At 44.4% G+C, this 21427-nt stretch overlaps 1 protein-coding gene across 1 annotated transcript in view; it reads right to left on the bottom strand.

Annotated features, from left to right (window-relative positions):
* Positions 1-6809, bottom strand: part of TMEM209 (transmembrane protein 209) — a 34482-nt gene extending 27673 nt beyond the window's left edge. The window contains exon 1 of the mRNA XM_084786353.1: positions 6529-6809. Within this exon, the coding sequence (XP_084642479.1) occupies positions 6529-6669 (141 nt within the window). The 5' untranslated portion in view covers positions 6670-6809. The remainder of the gene's footprint in view (positions 1-6528) is intronic.
* Between the last annotated feature and the right edge of the window lie 14618 nt (positions 6810-21427).

The following is a 21427-nucleotide window of genomic DNA, read 5'->3' as shown; positions in this document are numbered from 1 at the left end:
TTTGTCCATATGTTATATAATGCGGACATAAATTTCTCTACTGATTAATGACTTCCAAATCCCTCCTATAGTCATGTAATTTTGTAATCAAAGGTATAGACGTTTGTCATATTGAGAGGACACATGTAGGATTTGGGGAGTGGTTAGAACGAAGCATAGAATACGATACAGAACTAAACTAAACTAAACAGAGCTAAAGTCAGCACTTACAGTCACCGATTAACAAAAGAACGTGCTAGAAGCTTAGAAATGACATAGTCTACTTTATCAAGGCTGTGTGTGTCCTCAACATATGATGAGCAACCAACCTCTTCTAAATTGCTGACACAGAATCTTTTTTGGCCATTAATACTGGTGATGAATCGAGCTGCCATTGTTTAGCATTACAGCCAGAGTCCACTGCTGGCAGTGGCCAGCTCGACTGTGCTACATCAGCTCTGGACGGAGAGGCGAAGGCTTGCTATTGCAGTGCCAGGGAGATCCCATTATAAGAAGAAAAACTCTTCCTCCTCCTACCTCCTGGCCAAGAAGTTGTATCTAAAGTCTAAATGCTTCTTAAGGTAAATACTTTGCCAGAAGGAAAATTAGGATAGTGATGGCTTATATGTATTTTAGACTCCCTAGCTAAGTATATTGAATCTGGCCTGGCAAGAAAAACTACTTTAGAAAATTAACAAAAAAATTGAAATTGATCACTGGCAATTTCATCATGAAGACCGTTTAAGAGGTCTGAGCTATTCTTTTGTTCCCTTGCTTACATCAGCAATTTGAAGTCATAGAGCCTCAAGGACCACAGGGGAGCATGTGGCTCAGCTTTCTGTCTGTAGGCAAGTAAAATACCCACCCTACTTTTTAAAAAAAAATTTTTTTTTTTTTGGTTGATAAGGCCCAAGGAATTTAAGTGACTTGTCCAATGTCACACAAGTGGCTAGTGACAGAGTGACAGGAGAAGAATGGATCCAGATTTCCTGCTATATTATTTGTTTACTTCAAAGCATAGTTTGAAATGTTGAATTAAGTCTATTCAGTGCTGATTAAAACCTTAATTACCTTGGAGGTCTCAGCTTTCCCTTTGTGCCCCCGTGGCAGCCACAGCCTTCTTCTGAAGGGTCCCAGAGTTGAAATCTGAGAGCCAGATGAGAGCTTGTATGGAATTTTCCCCTTCCTTTGAACTTGTTCATGTTCTCTGTGGAACTGTGGGCCTCTGTTTACAAACCTTAAAGCAATGGTAAAAAGCGCTATGGAAATGTGGTGGTAATTATCCTCCATCATGCAGTATGCTGATTACCTCTGGATTTGTCACTTTTTTAAAAAGATGTGTTCTCAGATGGAAATACTCAGTTCAGTTGGCCATGCAGATCCGCTGGTGCTGGGTTGATTTTTCCTAGACAACTGTACTCTGAAGTCCTTATTTTTGCATTGTGTGGAAATTGCGTTTAGAAGGTATTGAGTGGCATGGTGAGATGGCAGAGCTGATGAGGGCAGCTCACAGTCCCTGCCCTGCCCTGCAGAGTGACCACTGTCACTACCCACCCTCACTGGTTCCTACAACCCCACTCGGTTTAATGTAAAAACCTTTCTGTTGATTCTGTGGTTCTATTTTGATTTGCCACCCAATGTGGAAGCTGCGTGTGGAAATGATATAAACCTACTGAGTGCTTCACATGCCTTCCCCGCCAGCTATAAAACACACCCTGGGGAAGACAAGGTTACAGGAACATAGACAAAATAAAACAGACACCACTCCAGATGACATACGTATCACAACTACTGTTAACATCTAGGTTTACCCACATCCAATCTTTTAATAATTCTCTCCATTCATGTTAAATTTAAAATATGTGCAGAGTTCTAACATTTAAAAAATATATATATAGCCGGTAGCACACACCTTTAATCCCAGCACTTTGGGAGGCAGAGGCAAGCGGATCTCTGAGTTCGAGGCCAGCTTGGTCTACAGAGTGAGTTCCAGGACAGCCATGCTACACAGAGAAACCCTGTCTCAAAAACCTCAAAAATCATTCTCAAGATATTCAGAGAATGGTTACGGTAATAAACAAACAAACAAAGATGAGGAAATACCCTACTAGAGATACAAAAAAGCAATGAGTTAGGGATCTTAGATTCCGTGCTAGAATTATCAAAATATGTGCAGGTGTAGTAGCACACACCTATAATCCCAGTACTTGGGAGGTGGAGGCAGGAGGATGGGAAGTTCAAGGTCATTTTTGGCTACATGGTTAGTTCCAAGCCAGCTAGGCTATAAGAGGACCTGTCACAAAAGCTAAAAATGTAAAACCATCTTAACACATTCAGGCTTTCAATCTAAGTATGTTTGACTTTCTGTACAAATCATATTTCCTAATTTAAATAATTGGGAAAAAAAGGAACAAAATCACCATTTTAGAGGCGGGTGTGGTGGCACACACCTTTAATCCCAGAAGTAGGTGGATTGATGCGAGTTCAAGGCCAGCCTGGTCTACAAAGTGAGTCCAGGACAGCCAAGGCTACACAGACAAACCTTGTCTTGAAAAACAAAAAAACCCAAAATCACCATTTTAACCATTTAAAGCCAGCCTTTGCTTCATATATGTTTCTTATCTGTCTCTTGAGGTCTTTGCAGGTCTTTAGTTAACTTGTGATCATACTATTACATATAAACTTGCATCTTGCTTTTAGCCTAATAACCAAATATTTCCTAACATTATGGCATACTTAGGATATTTATAGCTGTGTCTTACATGATCGCACCATAATTCAGTTAACCATTATCTACTTTTTGTTGTTGTTTTTGAGACAGGGTTTCTCTGTGTAGCTCTGGCTGTCCTGGACTTACTTTGTAGACCAGGATGGCCTTGAACTCAGAGAGCCACCTGCCTCTGCCTCTGAGTGCCACCAACCACCTGGCTTGTCCTGAATTTTTATTACATTTATTTCCTTATTGTGTACGTGTTCACACATGTGCCAGAGCATGTACATATACAACAGTGTACACGTGGAGGTCAGAGGACAGCTTTTGGGAATCAGGTCTTTCCTACCATGTAGGTTCTAGGGACCAGACTCGTCATCAGGCCTGGCACCATGTATCTTTACCCCCTGCTCATCCTGCCAGGCCCCCAGTCTGTTTTTATTTTTTCATTTTTTTTTCTTTTTTTGGTTTTCAAGACAAGGTTTCTTTTATAGTCCTAGCTGTCCTGCACTCTCTTTGTAGACCAGGTTGGCCTCGAACTCACAGAGATCCTCCTGCCTCTGGGATTAAAAGCGTGTGCCATCACACCCGGCTCCCAATCTATTTTTAAATGAAAAAAAAAATTTTTTTTGTAATGTACATGATAGGAAAACTTTATCACCCTATGAGGATGATGACGATGACGACGACGACGATGATGATGATTTGCTCAGTTTTGCTGGTTAAAACATTGTGCTAGATTCTACTGTCAAAGTGTAGTCTTCTGACCTGCGAGTGGAGGTAGGTTCACCATGACAGGAACTGAGCACATACTTATTTGACAGGGTTGGTTGTTTAAGTCAGACCTTAGTGAAGCGCTCTGAGCAACGGTGCATAACAGTAGACGTTAATGCAGTGCAGCTGACTGAGTCCATCTTACTGTGTTCCTGAAACAGATGTCTGAGAACAGAGGGGACGAGGACAGTGGGACGAGTGCTTCCGTAAGTAAAGGTGAGAGTCGGGATACCTGGTATCAGACCACAAGGTGAGAAACGTGTGCTGGGTGTGGGGAGCAAGCAACAGAAGTGAAAAGCAGAGAGGGGTCCGAAGGCCTCCCCACCAGCAACGGCCATTGCGTGAGCTCTTTGCTTCCCTCGTCCCGCCTGCAGTGACAGCTCCGAGGCCCCAGCAGCCAGCGGAAGCTACAGACCACTGGGCAGCTAGAGCTCACTTTGTGGCCATGGCTCAGCGCTTGCCTTCACAAAGCTTTGTAAAACAGCAAATTTGGGTGGCTATAATGTTTCTAAAATGAACTGGTATAAAAAATTTTATCTAGCTGGGCATGGTGGCGCACGCCTTTAATCCCAGCACTTGGGAGGCAGAGGCAGGTGGATCACTGTGAGTTCGAGGCCAGCCTGGTCTACAAAGTGAGTCCAGGACAGCCAAGGCTACACAGAGAAACCCTGTCTCAAAAAACAAAACAAAACAAAACAAATTTATCTCACAATTTATAAGGAATGCAGTGCACGGTACTACTTGTACTAAGTCCTCTATAGACTGCCGATTTCACACACAATGCTCTTTTTGATTTTTTGCTGGACTCTTGCCTCCTGGGTCATCCTGTAGTTATAAGTTACTGAATGAGTATAGGCTAGCATAAACGTTACTGCCTTCAGAGTTAAGGAATAAAATGGAAGTAAGACAGATGTGTGTTGGAACTCAGCTCAGTTGTCTATACTTCTGCTTTGTTGATGTGAACCACAGCTTCAGAGGACCAGAATAATGTTTTTAAGTTTGGAGTTGTTATTCACAATACAGGCTGCAGGCATGACAATGAAGTCTACATTAGAAACGCATTCACCATCATTTTCTTAGCCCTAGGCAACCAGGAAGACCACACACTAAGCCCTGATTTTTTTTTTTCTGGTTTCCAGGTAAATGCTCATTCCAGCAATGGCTTTGAGCTGGCAACATATTGTCAGGGAACAGAGCTGGAGACAGATGTACAATAATAGCACATACTCAAGTAGTACCTCCCACACCCAGACAAACAGCTTTGAGAGCGCACAGCATAATAAACCGCAGTAAGATAATTAGGAAATTATGGGCATTAAGTAATTATCACCTTTTTGGTAGATTGATTTAATTGTAAACTTGTGTAATTTGTTTAGTAATGATGGTTTAGCCATCTCATGAAATTTCCAAAAATTTGTCAGGATTTTTGAGCTGGTACAAGCTCACATCAGCATAGAAAAGAGCATGAAGAGAAGAGAGGCTTCCCGCTGCCCAAGTCACTCTCTCACACACACGACAAGACAAAGGGGAAAGGTCCTTTTCATCTCTGACAACTTCCCATTTGATATCATATTCAGGATTTACAAAAGTCCAAAAGCAGTGCCGTGCCTGGTAGTACAGCCCTTTGATCCCAACACTCAGGAAGCAGAGGCAGGTGGATCTCTGTGGGTTCGGGAGTCCAGCCTGGTCTACAAAGTGAGTCCAGGATAGCCAGGGATACACAGAGAAAACCTGTCTGGGGCAAGGAGGAGTCCAAACGTGATGTCGAGAATCTATGTGGCTGGGTGTGGTGGCGCATCCCTTTAAATCCCAGCACTTGGGAGGTGGAGGCAGGTGGATTGCTATGAGTTCAAGGCCAGCCTGGTCTGCAAATAGAGTCAAGGACAGCCAAGGCTGTACAGAGAAACCCTGTCTCCAAAAACAAAAACAAAACAAAACAAAGAATCTTTGTGACCCCTCCAGTCTTTGGGGATGGGGTACAGTACTTTAAATGTAGTCACTTGCTGGCATTAGCCAGTGGTTGTGAAAGGAGTGATTTGACCACTAGTGTCAGGCTTTCTTGGGTAATGTGAGGTTGTTGTCCATGGCCCCACTATTTTGAGAAGTTTTGGCAGTTTTCCAAAACCACAGTAATCAACATTCAAGACTTATGTACAGTAGCCTGTTGGTGGTGGCGCACACCTTTAGTCCCAGCACTTCAGAGGGAGAGGCAGGTGGATCTCTGTGAGTTCAAGGCCAGCCTGGTCTACAGAGCAAATTTTAGGACAGCCAGGGCTACACAGAGAAACCTTGTCTCAAGGAAAAGAAGAAGAAGAAGAAGAAGAAGAAGAAGAAGAAGAAGAAGAAGAAGAAGAAGAAGAAGAAGAAGAAGAGACTATGTATAGTAACTTGTTTCCCTACATTCTTGCCACTGGCCCCACTACAGCCTCTGATAATGGCTGCCCATAGAGATGTTTATGGGTGGTCAGGTTCATTCTTTCTTTCTTTCTTTCTTTTTTTTCTTTCTTTCTTTCTTTCTTAAGATAGGGTCTCACTGTGTAACTGTGTCTGGCCTGGAACTGATCTTTTAGACTAGGCTGGCCTTGAGCTCACAGAGATCTATTTGCCTAGGCCTCTGCCTCACACTGCTGGGATTAAAGGCGTGTACCACCCTGTCTGACTGAAGAACCTAACTTTCTTTGATTGTTTATTTTGAGACAAGGTTTCTATGTGTAACCCTGTGGCTGTCCTGGAACTCACTCAGTAGACTAGGCTGTCCTGGAACTTACTCAGTAGACCAGGGTGGCCTGGAACTCAGAGATCTGCCTACCTCGTCCTTCTGAGTGCTGGGATTAAAGGCGTACACCACCACCTCCCAGCTTGACTAACCTTTCTATTACGACCTATTAATGACTATTATTACTATTATTGCCTAACTTGATGCTCTGTTTTGTTGATTAGCAAGCAAAGAAACATCCTATAAGCGACAAAGTAAAGATGAATTCTGGGACTCTTTGGTGAAGAAACCAAAACAGAATCAACTTTCCACAGTAACTGACTCCGAAGTGGCTTTGGTCAGTGCCTACCTTGAACAAAGACGAGCCGGGCGCCATTCTCAGTTCCACCAGGTGAATCAGGCCCAGCAAGACAGTGATACCACTGAGTGTGACAGTGAAGAATCTAACTCTGGAGCCTCCTCTTGGAAGGAGAGCGAAAGTGAACACCATCCCTCATCTGCCAGCTTAATTAAGAGGAGAAAATCAGTGTCAAGGCAAAGGGACATGGGAAACTACCAAATCAGAGAAAGGCCCTGCCTCCACTGCAAAGCCATGAGAACCAATGAATGGTTGACACGTCACTTCCCACCAAGCAGTTCTGTAACAACCTCCACAAAGGGAGAGATTCAAGAGGAGGATTTGACACCTGGTATCAACACAAAACTAAGTAAATTTTGAATTTTGGCATCCTTACTTTACTTGAAGTCAAAAGGAGATGAATAAAACACAAAAATCAGAGCTGTAGGTGAGGAAACATTTACAATAAAGCCTCTTTACGAACAACAAAAGTATAATTGGAACCCAAGAGGTCAAATTTCAGACAAATTAGTTCAAAACAAGGGCAGAGAATTTGTTCACAACACCATGGGAACACAGAAGACCTGTATCTTCTATGATCTTTTTTAAAAGTCAAAAGATCCCAGGGCAGATAGTCCATACCTCAGGTGTATGTATTTTGTTTATGATACAAATACTAAAGCTCTTTGAAAATACATTTATGTTGAGAGACCATTTAAATCTATTCATGTTATCTGACTGACTAACACATGAGGTGACTAATGAACCAGGTGATGTTTTTGTTTTTAGTTGAGGTGACTCTACTAGAGCTGTTTTAATTGGTATATTTAGTCCACTAAGGGCTATTGAGGAAAAAGAGCTTACGGATTTAGAATATGATCTTATTTCTAGAGTACATCAGGAGGGAGAGGAATGTGGCTCAGAAGACAGCTGGGCCATGGCTTGTCCTTGGTTGTTATCCCAAGACTATGTCAAGTGTTAAATATTTCAAGACAGAGAAACCCTGTCTTGAAAAACAAAACAAAACAAAACAAAACAACAACAACAACAACAAAGCCCCACCACTAAGTAGAGCAATTTTAATTCAGAACAAGGCTGCTTTGGCAAGAGATCACATCCAAAGACCTTTTAGGTCTGTGTGATCCCGCTGGAATGCAAAGGGATGGTGGCACTCGCCTTTAATCCCAGGAGACAGAGCCAAACAGATCTCTGAGTTCAAGGCCAGCCTGGTATAGAGCAAATTTCAGGTAAAGAAAATTTTAGGTCCAGGCGTGGTGGTACACATTTAATCCAAAACTATGACGGTAAAGTTCACTTATAGAAGGAAGTACCGGGGCTGGAGAGATGGCTCAGAGGTTAAGGGGACTGACTGCTCTTCCAAAGGTCCTGAGTTCAATTCCCAGCAACCACATGGTGGCTCACAACCATCTATAGTGTGATCTGATGATCTCTTCTGGAAGGCTGCATACATGCAGGCAGAGCACTGTATATAATAATAATAAATAAATCTTTAAAAAGAAAAAGAAGGAAGTATTCATGTTTGAAAGTGATTTCTAATTGAGTGGCACACAAAGTGACAAATCACAGAAGATTTTGAAAGAATAGGATATGTCCAACTCATAAAAGAGGAAGGGAAACTACTTAAGGGAGCAGCACAGAGAGAGGAGAGAGAGGAGAGAGAGAGGAGGAGAGGGAGGGAGGGGGAGAGGGAGGGAGGGGCAGAGGGAGGGAGGGGGAGAGGGAGGGAGGGGGAGAGGGGAGGGAGGGGGAGAGGGGAATGCAGTTTACAGAGAGAGGTTGAAGAGAGCCAAGGTTGAACAAGCTAGACACAGGTGAAGACAGACGAACAAGAAGATTAGAACAGTTTGCTGAAGTTATTTTGAGACTGAGCAGAACAATTCAGAGGTTGAGAGAGAATGAATAAGCCATTTTGGAGAGGAGTTTGAGCTAGAACAGCTGAGTTGAACCAGTCAACCCAGAGCTCAGTAAGGGTGCGCTTATTAAGCAGTAAGTGTCAGAGGCTGAAAACATTCCAGGTCTAGGTTAGATGGTATGGAGGCTGGAGTGGGCCCAGGTTAATCAGGCAAATAAAAGTTACGTCTATACAGTAATTAGAGGTTGGAGGATGTCTAAGGGGAGAGCTGGGTAAGACATAGGTGTGGTTGGAGAAGAAACTAAAGTTTCTAGGCTGGGACTAGAATAATGAACCCAGGACAGGTGAAGTAGGACCTTATCCCTGAAACCAAGGCTGCAAATGCTAGTCACAGCTGGGCGGGGCCTTCATACCACGGCCACTGTCACTCTCAGGGTGGGACGCCAGGCCAGCATGGCGGTCTCCTAGCTGGATGGGATAAATGGGGTCTCCTCTGATGATTATGGTCAAAGCCTGTCACCTGTCTGGCCTGAGGGAAGGCAAGCTTGCCTCCATTTGCTGACTCATCCATGCCAAGTGTCAGAAATGACTTCAGTAACAACCACAGCAAGTATCACAAGTCTTTTTATTTTTTAGAAACGGGTTCTCCACGTAGCCCTGGCTGTCCTGGGGTTTCCTCTGTACACCAAGCTGGCCTTGAACTCAGAGATCCTCCTGCCTCCGCCTCCCAAGTACTGGGGTTAAAGGTGTGTTTTGCCACTGCCTAGCTAAGTATTACACTTCTTACCTGGAACTGAGAGGCAAAGAACTGTAGGAAGCGCTGGAGAGATGGCTCAGAGGTTAAGAGCACTGGCTGTTCTTCCGAAGGTCCTGAGTTCAACTCCCAGCAGCCACATGGTGGCTCAATGACCGCCTATAATGAAATCTGGTGCCCTCTTCTGGCCTGCTGGCTGATGTGCAGGTAGGAGAGACTAAAAATAATAAATAAAATCTTTAAAAAACAAACAAAAAACGGAAACCAAATCTGTGGGAAGCGGAGAGGGCTGTGACTGAAATGGATGCAGTGAAGGGGAGCGTGTATACAGGGGTTATTTTCGGGAAGCTTGGGGAACAGGGTGGCAGGGAGCATGGATTACAGGTGGACAGTTGCAATCTCCGCTCCACAGATTGGGTGCTGTGGCTTTGGTTGGAGCCTGTAGGTTTGTCAGTGGTGGCAGGGATGGAGACATCCCTACTGATGTCAGAGCAGCCTGGAGAACCCCCTTCATCTTTTGCGGCCTTGACTCAGGTAAAGTCAGATCCTTCAACTTCAGAGAAGAATAAAGAAAAGTGGGTTTCTGCCTTAGGAGTTGGGGGCCTAAGACACACCCCAGAGCACAGGAACGGGCTCGTACAGAAGCGCTGTGCTGTGCTTACGTGGCCATAGTTACCACTCAAAGAGCTGCTGAGAAACTCCCTCGACCCTCTCTCTCTTTTTGATAAAGGATGACTCCTGTATTGTAATCATATAAGATAAAACCCAGAGCCACTGGGGTTGCCCGAGGGCCTTAGGACATGTGTTTTACTATAAATGAGGTTTCTAGTGAGAGTCCTAGAAAATTAAAAGGAGAAAGGCCTTAAACAATTATTAATTGTATTAGAATTCTCATCTGGCCAAGAATTCCGACTCCCAGGGGAGAGAGAGGTTCTATTTCCTGTTCATGGCCACATGATTTTCTGTTTTATTTATTTTTGTTTCCTCCTCTTTTTCTTTTTCTTTCTTTTCTCTCTTTGTTTTTTTCTTTCTTTCTTTCTATTTTCTCTGTGTTAGCCTTGGCTGTCCTGGACCCTCTTTGTAGACCTGCCTCTGCCTCCCGTGTGCTGGCATCACAGGCATGCACCACCATGCCAAGATTTTTTGGTTTTACTTATTTTATGCATTTATTTATTTTGATTTTTAAAATTTTCTCTGTCTTGCTTCAGGATAAATCTAAGTAACAGAAACAATAATGTTGCTCTTGGGGAACATTTAGAGAGTGCTTGCTACATTCTAGGCAAAAGTAAGCATTTGTAAAAGCTATTTTTCACAAACCTGCAAGATAGGTAATTACTCCAACCTGGCAGGTGATGCAACCAAAGCAAGGGGAAATTAGCATGTTCAAAGTCAGACAGCTGGTGAGTGTGAGGGTTCTGGGTTTGGGGTCATATCTAACCAAAATATGACTTCCCAATCATGAGATATATTATCCATTTTATTTTATTTTTTACTCTTGTTTGTGTGTGTATGACCATATGTCATGGCATACATGTGGAGGTCAGAGAACAATTTGCTGGAGTCTGTTCTGTCTTTCCACCATGTGAGGCCCTGGGATCGAACTCGGGCTGTTGGGCTCGGCAGCAAGTGACCTTACCCTCCAAACCATCTCCCCTGCCCTTACCCGTGTTCTTTTAAAAGATTTGTTTATTGTATTTTATATGTACCAGTGTTTTGCCTGCATGTATGTATTACATTCTGGTGCCCACAGAGATCTGAAGAGGGCCTCAGATCCCCTGGAACTGGAGTTACGGATGATTGTGGGCCACCATGTGGGTGCTGGGAATTGATCCCAGGTCCTCTGCAAGAGTCACAAGTGCTCTTGACCACTGAGCCATCTCTTAGCCCCATTATGCATTCGTTATTGTTTGAAGCAAGGGCCTCACTATAGAAGCCAGGATGGCCTCGAGCTCAGAGATCTGCCTACCACAGTCTCCTGTGCTCAGATATATTAAAGGCATGTGCCACCAAGTCTGGCTTCTACTGTGAAAACTTGGTATGCCCAATACCAAAGGCCAAATACAGATCAGAGCACGGTCAGTGAAAAATACTGCTGAGACCCAGAAACCGAGCAGAAACAGGAACAGTTTTAAGGGAGCTGGGGGCCTCATCTGTTTGGTTGAAGGGACTTACAGCTTCCACTTGCCTCGGCGTCAGTGAGGAAGCCTGGACTGGCTTAAGAGGAAGAAAGCCTATAAAGGCTGAGCCGGAAGCCTTGGGAAGCCAGAAGTGAACAGCGAGTAGCAAGAGGCAGCAGGGATTTGAACAGTGAGGATTTGAGAGGAGGGGAGAAGGAAAGGACCTGAAAGGGCAGTGAGTCCACCCTACTCCATTGGCCAGCAGGGAGGCGCTGAAAGCAGCTCACAGTCCAGAGGAGCAGAGAGCAGCATCACTGATCCCCACTGCCACCCTCCTCCCAGAAAGGAAGGCTCAGATCTCCCAGTGTAGCCTAGAGAGTTGATTTCGTAACAGCTGCCTTTGGAGTCATCCCTCTGATCTGTGGCTTTGTTGTTCACGGTCAGCCACAGATACTGAACCCTGTGTTTATAATACATTGGTATTTTTATTGTTTTGTTCTGTTTTCAAGACAGGTTTCTCTGTGTAGCCCTGGCTGTCCTGGAGTTCACTCTGTAGACCAGGCTGGTCTCGAACTCACAGTTCTGCCTGCTTCTGCCTCCCAAGTGCTGGGATTAAAGGTGTGTGCTGCTGCCACCTGGCTAATTATTTATTTCTTATGATTCCTAATTTATAAATGAAACAAAGAGCTCCACTCCTTTTTTACAAGAACGTTAGACTGTTCAGCAAAGAGTACCAAAGGGTCACTGCCAAACAGACTTGTTTTTCTTCAGTGCTGCCGACAGAACCAGGGTCCTGTGCATGCTCAACAAAGGCTCCACCTAAATTAAATCTTATCATAGGTGCACATCACACACACACACACACACACACACACACACACACACACACACACAGAACCAGGATCCTGTGCATGCTCAACAAGGACTCCACCTAAATTAAATCTTATCATAGGTACACACATCACACACACACACACACACACACAGAACCAGGATCCTGTGCATGCTCAACAAAGGCTCTACCTAAACTAAATCTTATCATAGGTACACATCACACACACACACACACACACACACACACACACACACACACACAGAACCAGGATCCTGTGCATGCTCAACAAGGACTCCACCTAAATTAAATCTTATCATAGGTACACACATCACACACACACACAACACACACACACACACACACACACACACACACACACACAACACACACACACACAGAGAACCAGGATCCTGTGCATGCTCAACAAAGGCTCTACCTAAACTAAATCTTATCATAGGTACACATCACACACACACACACACAAACACACACACACACACACACACACACACACACACACAAATATATGCATAAGGTCAGTGCCCTCGGTTCCAGGCTCCCACACCCTCTGGGAACAACTCCTTGTGGTAAGGGGTGGGGCCAGTGTAATTGGTAGTGAAATCAGTTTAGTGGTTGCAGCATTTATCAAAAAATAATAGTGGGTAACAGCAGACTGTCCCAAGCAGGGGAATTCTTGCCATTTCACGGCTCATGTGTTTCTTACCATGTTAAGGTAAAAACCAAAAGGTCCCGCAGGACAGTAGTTTTCCCTTATTATGCAGCCTCAGCACTAAGTTAGTGAGAAAAATCATGGCTCCCTGCACTCCAGATTTGCCACATGCTAGTTATTAGTAAATCTTCACCAAGATGTAGGTTGGGCCACCTGTTTAGGTTAGTGAAAAGCGTGAATTAAATAATACTTTAGAAGAACTGCAGGTTTATTATTTGTAAATACAATAAGTAGAAGCAAGCTAACCAACTGTGGCCAGTACACAAGGATGGGCTTTGCTTTGGAGAAGAGACTAGAGTAATTTGTAATTGACATTTCAAAGAAGCCTGTGAAACAGGCCAGCCTTTGTTTAAATCGTAATTACCCTGTTTGTATGTAAAAGATACTTCTATAGAAAGCTTTTCAAAACAACTGGTTCTTTTAAATAGATAATTATTCCCCTGTCTAATCTTGTTTATATTATGCAGAACTTCAGTGAACTCTTTTTCCCCCCACAAAGGTTAACTTCAGCCAGCCTTTCCTCAAACTATCACAGATTCCCAATTAGTGAATTCTAAACAGGGTTTCCCTGCTACAATATGCCAAGGACTTGTCTGATGTGTTCTTTATTGCACTGAATAATGTCTGACAGGTTTCCAAGCACCAGGCCACCTGGATATTCTCTCTGTCAGGAACATGTGTGTGAGTGCATGGCGGTTAAGGGGAGAAATACAAACGAGTCACAAACCTTCAGAGGGGAAGAAGGAAGGCAATAGGACACTATGTTACATTGAGGTAGATATTCAATTCCAGGCACTTTTTTTGGTGTAAGGATGAACTTACATTTAAATAGCCCTAGACAGGGAAAAAGAAAATTTCACTTTTTATGTAGAACAGAAGATTGTTAGGGCCTAGAGAAGCTCCTAAGAGGAAGATGTCTTAGAAATTAATTCTACTGGTGCTTTTTTTGATCAATAAATCCTACCCGCCAAGCTTCCAGCACTGAAGTATTTCCTCTTGGAAATTTCTACTCAGTACTCAAAATTCAATGGATGAAATACTTTTTAAAAAAGTAATAAAAAGTTTTAATCCCAACAATATGATTTTCCGGTTTTTCTTTTTTAACTTCTGAGCTCAGTTTTGCACGCAGAGCTTAACTGCAGAGCCTGACTGTAGGGGCCCGCAGGCTCTAACAGTCTTTGTTTATTGGTGTCCTCTGTCACCTTAACGTTTCATATGTTCAAAATCTTGATTTAGCAGTGAAAACGCCAGGCAGGGAGCCAGCTCTGCTACTAATTAGAATAAATCAAAAGGGGAAGAGGGGGGAGATAAAAACCAGGTTCCGGTGGGCGGATCTACCGGATTGAGTAGGACTGAGTGGCAGGTCAGGAGAGTGAACTAAGAGACAAAGGCGGCTGGAGAAATGCCCGCACGCACGCCCGCCCGCCCGGAGCTCTTGTGTCTTCTCTGATTGCAGGGAGAGCCGGGGTCGCCCCTGCTGATTGCTTTCCTCTCTTCCTTCCTAGCAGATCCTCATTCGCCCCATTGTACACTTTCTCTAACTTGAGGTCTTGATTGCTGCTCTCAGCCAGTCATGGCAGTAGCAGTCCCCTTATCGGTGAGTGGTTCAAGCAGGCAGGGGGTGTCATTTCATTCTGGGGAGAAATTTGCTGGTGAGGGTGTTCTTCAAAGTTTCTTCACTGTAAAAACAGACATGCAGGGAGAGGAAATGGCCACTCTCAGTGGATGTCTCAAGTCTTCGGGGGATGGCAACACGTGTTCAGGAAGGCCTGGGTTGGAATGTGACCAAGTGGAAAGATGAATAGGTCCCAAGCTGCTGAACTGATACAAGTTGGAGCAATACTTTGGATTTCTTTTTGGTTTTGGTTTTGCCTGAAACTTACCATGCACCTGCTTCTGCCTCCTGCTCAGTTCTGGGACCGCAGGAGAGTGCCACTGGGCCTGCCACCTACTTTTGGATTGCTTGCAGGCAAGGTAATCTTTTCTTCTTTTTAAAGACATCTTATGAAGTAGCCTTAGCTGGCTACTGTGGACCAGGCTGGCCTCAGACTCACAGAGATCGCCCACCCCTGCCTCCCGTGTGCTGAGAGTAAAGGCATGTCCCACCAACATATTTATTTTTTTTTTAAATTTTCCCTGGCTGGATATGGTAGTATCCCACTGCACAGGAGGCAGAGGCAGGCTGATGAAAGTTCAAGGCCAGCTTGGTCTACATTTGGAGTTCCAGGCCTGTTAAGGCTGCATAGTGAGTCCTTGTTTCAACAAACAACAAAGCCCCTCACCTCCAAAATATGTCTATGTGTATAGTTGTTTTTGTTTTTTAAAGACAGGGCCTTAGGTAGCCTGGACTTACCTCAAACTTGCCACGTAGCTATGACCTTGTATATAATGACTCTGACCTTCCAATCCTCCTGCCTCCACCTCCTCAGTGCAAGGACGTATACTGCCACACCCAGTCTATAGTGCTGGGACTGGAACTCATGTGTATTAGGAAAGCCCTCTGCCAACTAAGCTAAGTCTTCAGCCTCCCAGGATCGTAACGTCTTGTTTTTTCTTTGAGCAGTCTCAGCGAGTTCTGTTTCTTGCAATTGATTTAAGATCTTCCTCTATGATCTCTAGAGCAAGGCCGTGTTTTTGTTTTTTTGATTTTGTTTTTTCTGGACAGGATTTCTCTGTGTAGCCTTGGCTGTCCTAGACTCACTCTGTAGACCAGGCTGGCCTCGAACTCACAGTGATTCGCCTGCCTCTGCCTCCTGAGTGCTGGGACTAAAGGCCTGTGCCACCACCAACGGCTAGAGCGAGGCCTTTAACTTTGGAAGCGCTTTGTAATGCTAAAGTTGGTGAAGACAGAAGTGTATATAAACTGTTGCCTTCTCACTTCCACAGTGGATGGATGCTATGGGTACAGAAGTCCTTTATACTCAAGGACATGGTATTCCAGTGTGACTCTATATTGTCCACAATACAAGTCTGAAATGTCAGAGATGAATACCTACTGCCCCCCCCCCCCCCCCCCCCCGTGTCTCCTGGCTAACCGCTAACCTGTATGCGTGGGCTCTGATGAAACGAGTGATGACACCTTGCTAAAGAGAGGGGCTCATAGTTGAGAAAAGGTCTTTGGGGGTGCTTTGGTGTCTCTGGAAGGATGGCCTTATTCCTGCCCACTCCCCCCGACTTTGCCTTGACCAGGCCTTGGCCGTGGTAGAATTTTCTTCCAATTCAAGTCCCTGGCTGAGAAGCTGGACTTGGAGCCAAGGCAGATATCAGTCTCCCCGGGGAAACTGGACTCAGTAGCTCTTTCATATCCAGGTAGATTAGGAACTCGAGAAGCAGGTTGTTAGGGAGAGAAAGGTAAAGAGAAGAGTGGAGAGTCCCCAGCTCCTTTCTAGGGCCCCTCTGTCACACCCATGGGTGCTACGGCCCCTCATGGGCAGAATCACATACTAGCTCCCTCTTTTCATGGAAGCCAGCTCAAGTGGGTCTCTGCTGCTAGAAACCAAAAGAATCTCCGCCCCAGTGGTGTGCTGGGGTGTCTGACGGTGCTCGGAGTCCTAACAGCCTGACTGTATATGTCGTACTTTGGTTTTCCTGGTATAGATTCCCATACTGCTGCCGATGTGCTGCTGCTGAGTGGGAGGTGAAAAGAGATGAGAATGTTGGCTCCAGGCACATCCCTGAGTAAAATGAATACAACGTGCAAAATGCTTCTCAGCTGCAGGAGAGGTTCAAGGACGCATGCTGATAGCTTCCCGGTTAGGAGTTGCGGGATACAAATCTTTTTAATTAGTTTCAAATGCACAGCATCATAAGGCTCAGGGAGTAGAGGCTGTGGGATCGAACCTTTAAATCATATCGAGGAAAAAAAACCCCACTTTTTAGTATAATGCTTTCGTGTGTCCTGGGAGGCAAGGGAAGGGTTCATGTTGAGGGCAGAAAAGAAGCTAGAAGTACCACTGGGGGTGTGTGGAAGGCAACCGCCGCGAAGGCGGATGCTGAGCCTTGCCAGAAAGGAGCGTGGTGGTAGCTTTCTGCAGGTAAAGAGAGCTACCTGGTACCAGGTCACAGAATACTGAACTAGGTCCTTCAGGCATTCAGCCATCACAGGTAAATTCCCTGCTTTGACTTGCTTTTGTATGTGGTGCCTGAAATCGAACCTAGAGCCTTGGGTGTCCTGGGAACGTCTTCTAACCCTCTACTACGGGCAGGGTCTTGGTTGGTCTGGAACCTGTTATGTATAACAAGTTGACCTCACATTCATGGCTGACTTTTGCTTCTGCCTCTCAAGTGCTGTCAAACATACACCACTGACACCTAGCTTTTTGCTGTGCCTTTTGTCTCTCTCTCTCTCTCTCTTTTTTTTTTTCAGGAGGAAAGATCAGGGCTGGAGAGATGGCTCGGTGGGTGAGCAGGTAAAAGCTTGTTGACAAGCTCGACAACCAGAGTTCAATCCCCAGAACCAACAGTGTGGAGAGCGCCAGCTTCCAAAGGGCACATGTCAACACACACACACACACACACACACACACACACACACACACACACACACCAGGTCCAGGGTAAGGTAATAACATCATTATCGATGAAGGCAACCAGCAAGAACGAAGTGCTGACAGTAGATCCTGTCCAGATTTTAAAAAAAGATTTTATTTGCATTGGTGTTTTGCCTGCATGAATGTCTGTAAGAATGTCGGGTCCTCTGAAACTGGAGTTACAGACAGTTGTGAGCTGCCACATGGGTGCTGGGAATTGAACTCAGGACCTCTGGAAGAGCAGCCAGTGCTCTTAACCGCTGAGCCATCTCTCCATCTTAATCCTGTCTATATTTAATGAAGGGAGGTTGGGAGGCATGGGGGAGAGCTGGTTTTCAAGGGCTTCAAGGAGACACTATTCATTTCCTCTGACAGAAAGTCACCTGCCAAGCATTGAAGTGATCTCTTCAGATGCTGACTTCCTCTCTCAGTTGTATGGCAAACTTCCAAGGTTAGTTATTCTCTGTAACACCAGTGCACATTTAGAAGAAGAAGATTGGTCCAGTGGTGCACACCTGTAATCCCAGCACACTTAAAGGCAGAGGCAGGAGGATCTCTGAGTTCGAGGACAGCCTGGTCTACAAAGCGAGTCCAGGACAGAACCCAGTGGGCGGTGGCGGCACATGCTTTTAATCCCAGCACTTGTGAGGCAGAAGCAGGTGGATCATTGGGAGTTCAAGGCCAGCCTGGTCTACAAAGTGAGTCCAGGACAGCCAAGGCTACACAGAGAAACCCTGTCTCCAAAAAACAAAACAAAACAAAACAAAAACAAGCCAAACAACAACAACAACAACAACACACATATATTTGCTGGGCTGTGGTGGCGCACACCTTTAATCCAAGAACTCAGGAGGCAGAGGCAGGCAGATCACTGTGAGTTTGAGGTCAGCCTGGTCTACAAAGCGAGTCCAGGACAGCTAAGGTTACACAGAGAAACCCTGTCTCGAAAAACCAAAAATAGAACAACAAAAAAACAAAACCCAAACAAAACAAAAACAAAATAACAAAAAAACCAACCAACCAACCAACCAACCAACCAACCAACCAAAAAACCAGAACCCAAACATTCACACTCCATGACCAGCCACTCCATTAGAAACAATTCAGTCATTTGGTTTAGGCGGCAGAAGCAAAATGACAAGGGGACAGCATTCAGAGGTTGCCACCACTGTGGCTTTCAGGCTTGCCCTTCCAGAAGCCAGCCTTTGGCAAGTGAGGCTCCCCTGCAAAGCTGAGAGGCACTGGGAGGCAGTATCAAAGAGGCTCAGTGTGACTGTCCTGGGCCAGCCAAGCACCTAGAAAACCGTGTATGTGTGCCTCAGACAAGGGTACCGGAGGAGCAGCGACTAAACCACAGGGGTGCCTGTCGCCTGGCCCATTCATCCTGAGAAGTTCTTGTTTCTTTGTTTTCTGAGACAGGGTTTCTCTGTGTAGCCTTGGCTGTCCTGGACTCCCTTTGTAGACCAGGCTGGCCTCGAACTCGCAGAGATCCTCCTGCCTCTGCCTCCTGAGTGCTGGGATTAGAGGTGTGCGGCACCATGCCCAGCTCATCTTGAGGATTTCAATGATTAAAACCTGTTAAAAAACAAAAAACAAAACAAAAACATCTTTTCAGATACACAAAAATTAACACAACTAAGGAAATGAAAACATTCCGAGTGCTCATGTTTCCAGGTTCCCGGAATGTGCCTTCTGAAAATGATACGCTTGTTATGTTTTTGGATTAGAAACACTGTGTACATTGTCAGATGTTCAAATAATGATTTTGTTAAAGATTTATTTATTTGTGTATTTGTGTATATGAGCATTCTATTTGCATGTATGACTGCATGACAGAAGAGAGCATCAGACAGAAGAGGGCATCAGATCTCACTGTTGGTAGTTGTAAGCCACCACGTGGTTGCTGAGAATTGAACTCAGGACCTCTGGACAAGCAGCCAGTGTTCTTAACCACTGAGCCATCTCTCCAGGCCAAGAGTTTTGTTAATGGAAAAAGAAAGTTGAACCACCTGAGAAGATTCCTAATGGTTCCATATATATTATTTCTGTATGATTAAAAAAAATTAACACATGAGACAATCAGACCTCTTGCTTTGTGAAACCAAGAACCAAATAAATTTAAATAGATGTCTTGATTTTTTCCTCCCCCTCCCACCCCCCCTTTTTTTGTTTTGTTTTTCAAGACTGGGTTTCCTCAGTGGGGCGTGGTGGCGTATACCTTTAATCCCAGCACTTGGGAGCCAGAGGCAGGTGGGTTGCTGTGAGTTTGAGGTCAGCCTGGTCTACAAAGCAAGTCTAGGACAGGCAGGGCTACACAGAGAAACCCTGTCTCAAAAAAACCAAAGAAGAAGAAGGAGGAGGAGGAGGAAGAGGAGGAGGAGGAGGAGGAGGAGAAGGAGAAGAAGAAGAAGAAGAAGAAGAAGAAGAAGAAGAAGAAGAAGAAGAAGAAGAAGAAGAAGAAGAAGAAGACTGGATTTTTCTGTGTGGCCCTGGCTGTCCTGTCCCAGAACTTGCTCTGTATACCAGGCTGGCCTCAAATTTACAGAGATCCACCTGCCTCTGCCCCTGGAGTGCTGGAATGAAAGGCATGCATCACTAATGGACTAGCTTTTTTGTTTTGTTTTTTGTTTTTTGAAAAAAGGTCTCACAGTGCAGCCTTGGCTGGTCTGGCATTTACTATGTACACCAGGCTGGACTCGAACTCACAGGAATACCTGCTTCTGCCTTCAAAATGCTGGGATAAAACTGTGCCACCACACCTGGCTTCAGGCAAATATTTTGGGATACTTTTTCATAATTCAGTCTCCTGGTATTTGCTACCTAACTTGGAACAAAGCATGTTGGGAAGAGATATAAATTTTTACCATCTGAATCCACTATCTAAAGTTCAGCTCTTGCTCTCTCAATTTGAATGTAAATCGGTTTGGATATCCAGGGATAATTGTAAAAACATTTTTTTCCCACCTGTTGTGGTCGTACAGGCCTCAGGAGACAGAGGCAGGCCCATCGGTGTGAGTTTAAGGCCAGCCTGATCTACAAAGTGAGTCCAGGACAGGAAGGCTACACAGAGAAACCCTGTATTGAAAAACAACCCCCTCGACTGACTTTCACACGAACTCTGGTGCCCCTTATTTGGCCATGTCCCCTTGATGGGGAGGCCTGATGGCACTCAGAGGAAGGATAGCAGACTACCAAGAAGAAATTTGATACCCTAGCATCATATTCAAGGGGAGGAGGTCCCCATCAGTCACAGTCATAGGGAAGGGGAATGGGGTGAAAGCAGGAGGGAGGGAGGAATGGGAGGATGCAAGGGATGGGATAGCAATTGAAATGTAATATGAATGATTTTATTTTTTAATAATAAAAAAAAACCCTAAATTTTTTTCTCTTACATAAGTTACATCTAACACATGTTATCCAGTAACAGACTTTTTTTTGCATGCCTACATCTATAACATAATTTCTATTCATAATTATCTTTCCTGCCTCTTTTCAATGGTTGCATACTATTATTTCATTGTGCAAGTTGCATGTCTCTTATCCAAAATGTTTGGGACCAGAAATGTTTCAAATTTCAGATTTTTCAGGACTTTGGGATTTTTTTGCACACCCAACCTACATACAAGATAAATGTACTGATTTATATACAGAAAAATTACATGAAATAAAAATAAATATAAAAAAATAAAAATAAGCTGGGCATTGTGGCACATACCTTTAATTCCAGCACTTATGAGGGAGAGGCAGGAGGATCTCTAAGTTTGAGGCCAAACTGGTCTACAAAGTGAGTCTAGGACACAGAGAAACGTCTTGAAAAACCAAAATCATCATCATCATCATCATCATCAACAACAACAACAAATCAACAACAACAACAACTCCTAGTTCATTAGAGGAACAAATTGATGTGAAGAGGGAGACAACTGACAACTTTTTGTGTGCTACAGTTTCAATAATGGCTGAATACTTTGAGAATATCATCTTGGGCATAGAACACCTAAATATGAGAAACATACAGAAAAGTATTGTTAAGAAGCCAAAGTTCAACAAATGGAGGTTAAGATAATATTTGC

The sequence above is a fragment of the Acomys minous genome (genome assembly GCF_964271855.1).
Source record: "Acomys minous genome assembly, chromosome: 6".
Taxonomy (NCBI): domain Eukaryota; kingdom Metazoa; phylum Chordata; class Mammalia; order Rodentia; family Muridae; genus Acomys; species Acomys minous.
The sequence above is the reverse complement of the archived record's forward strand: the minus strand, read 5'-3'. Positions and strand labels throughout refer to the sequence as shown.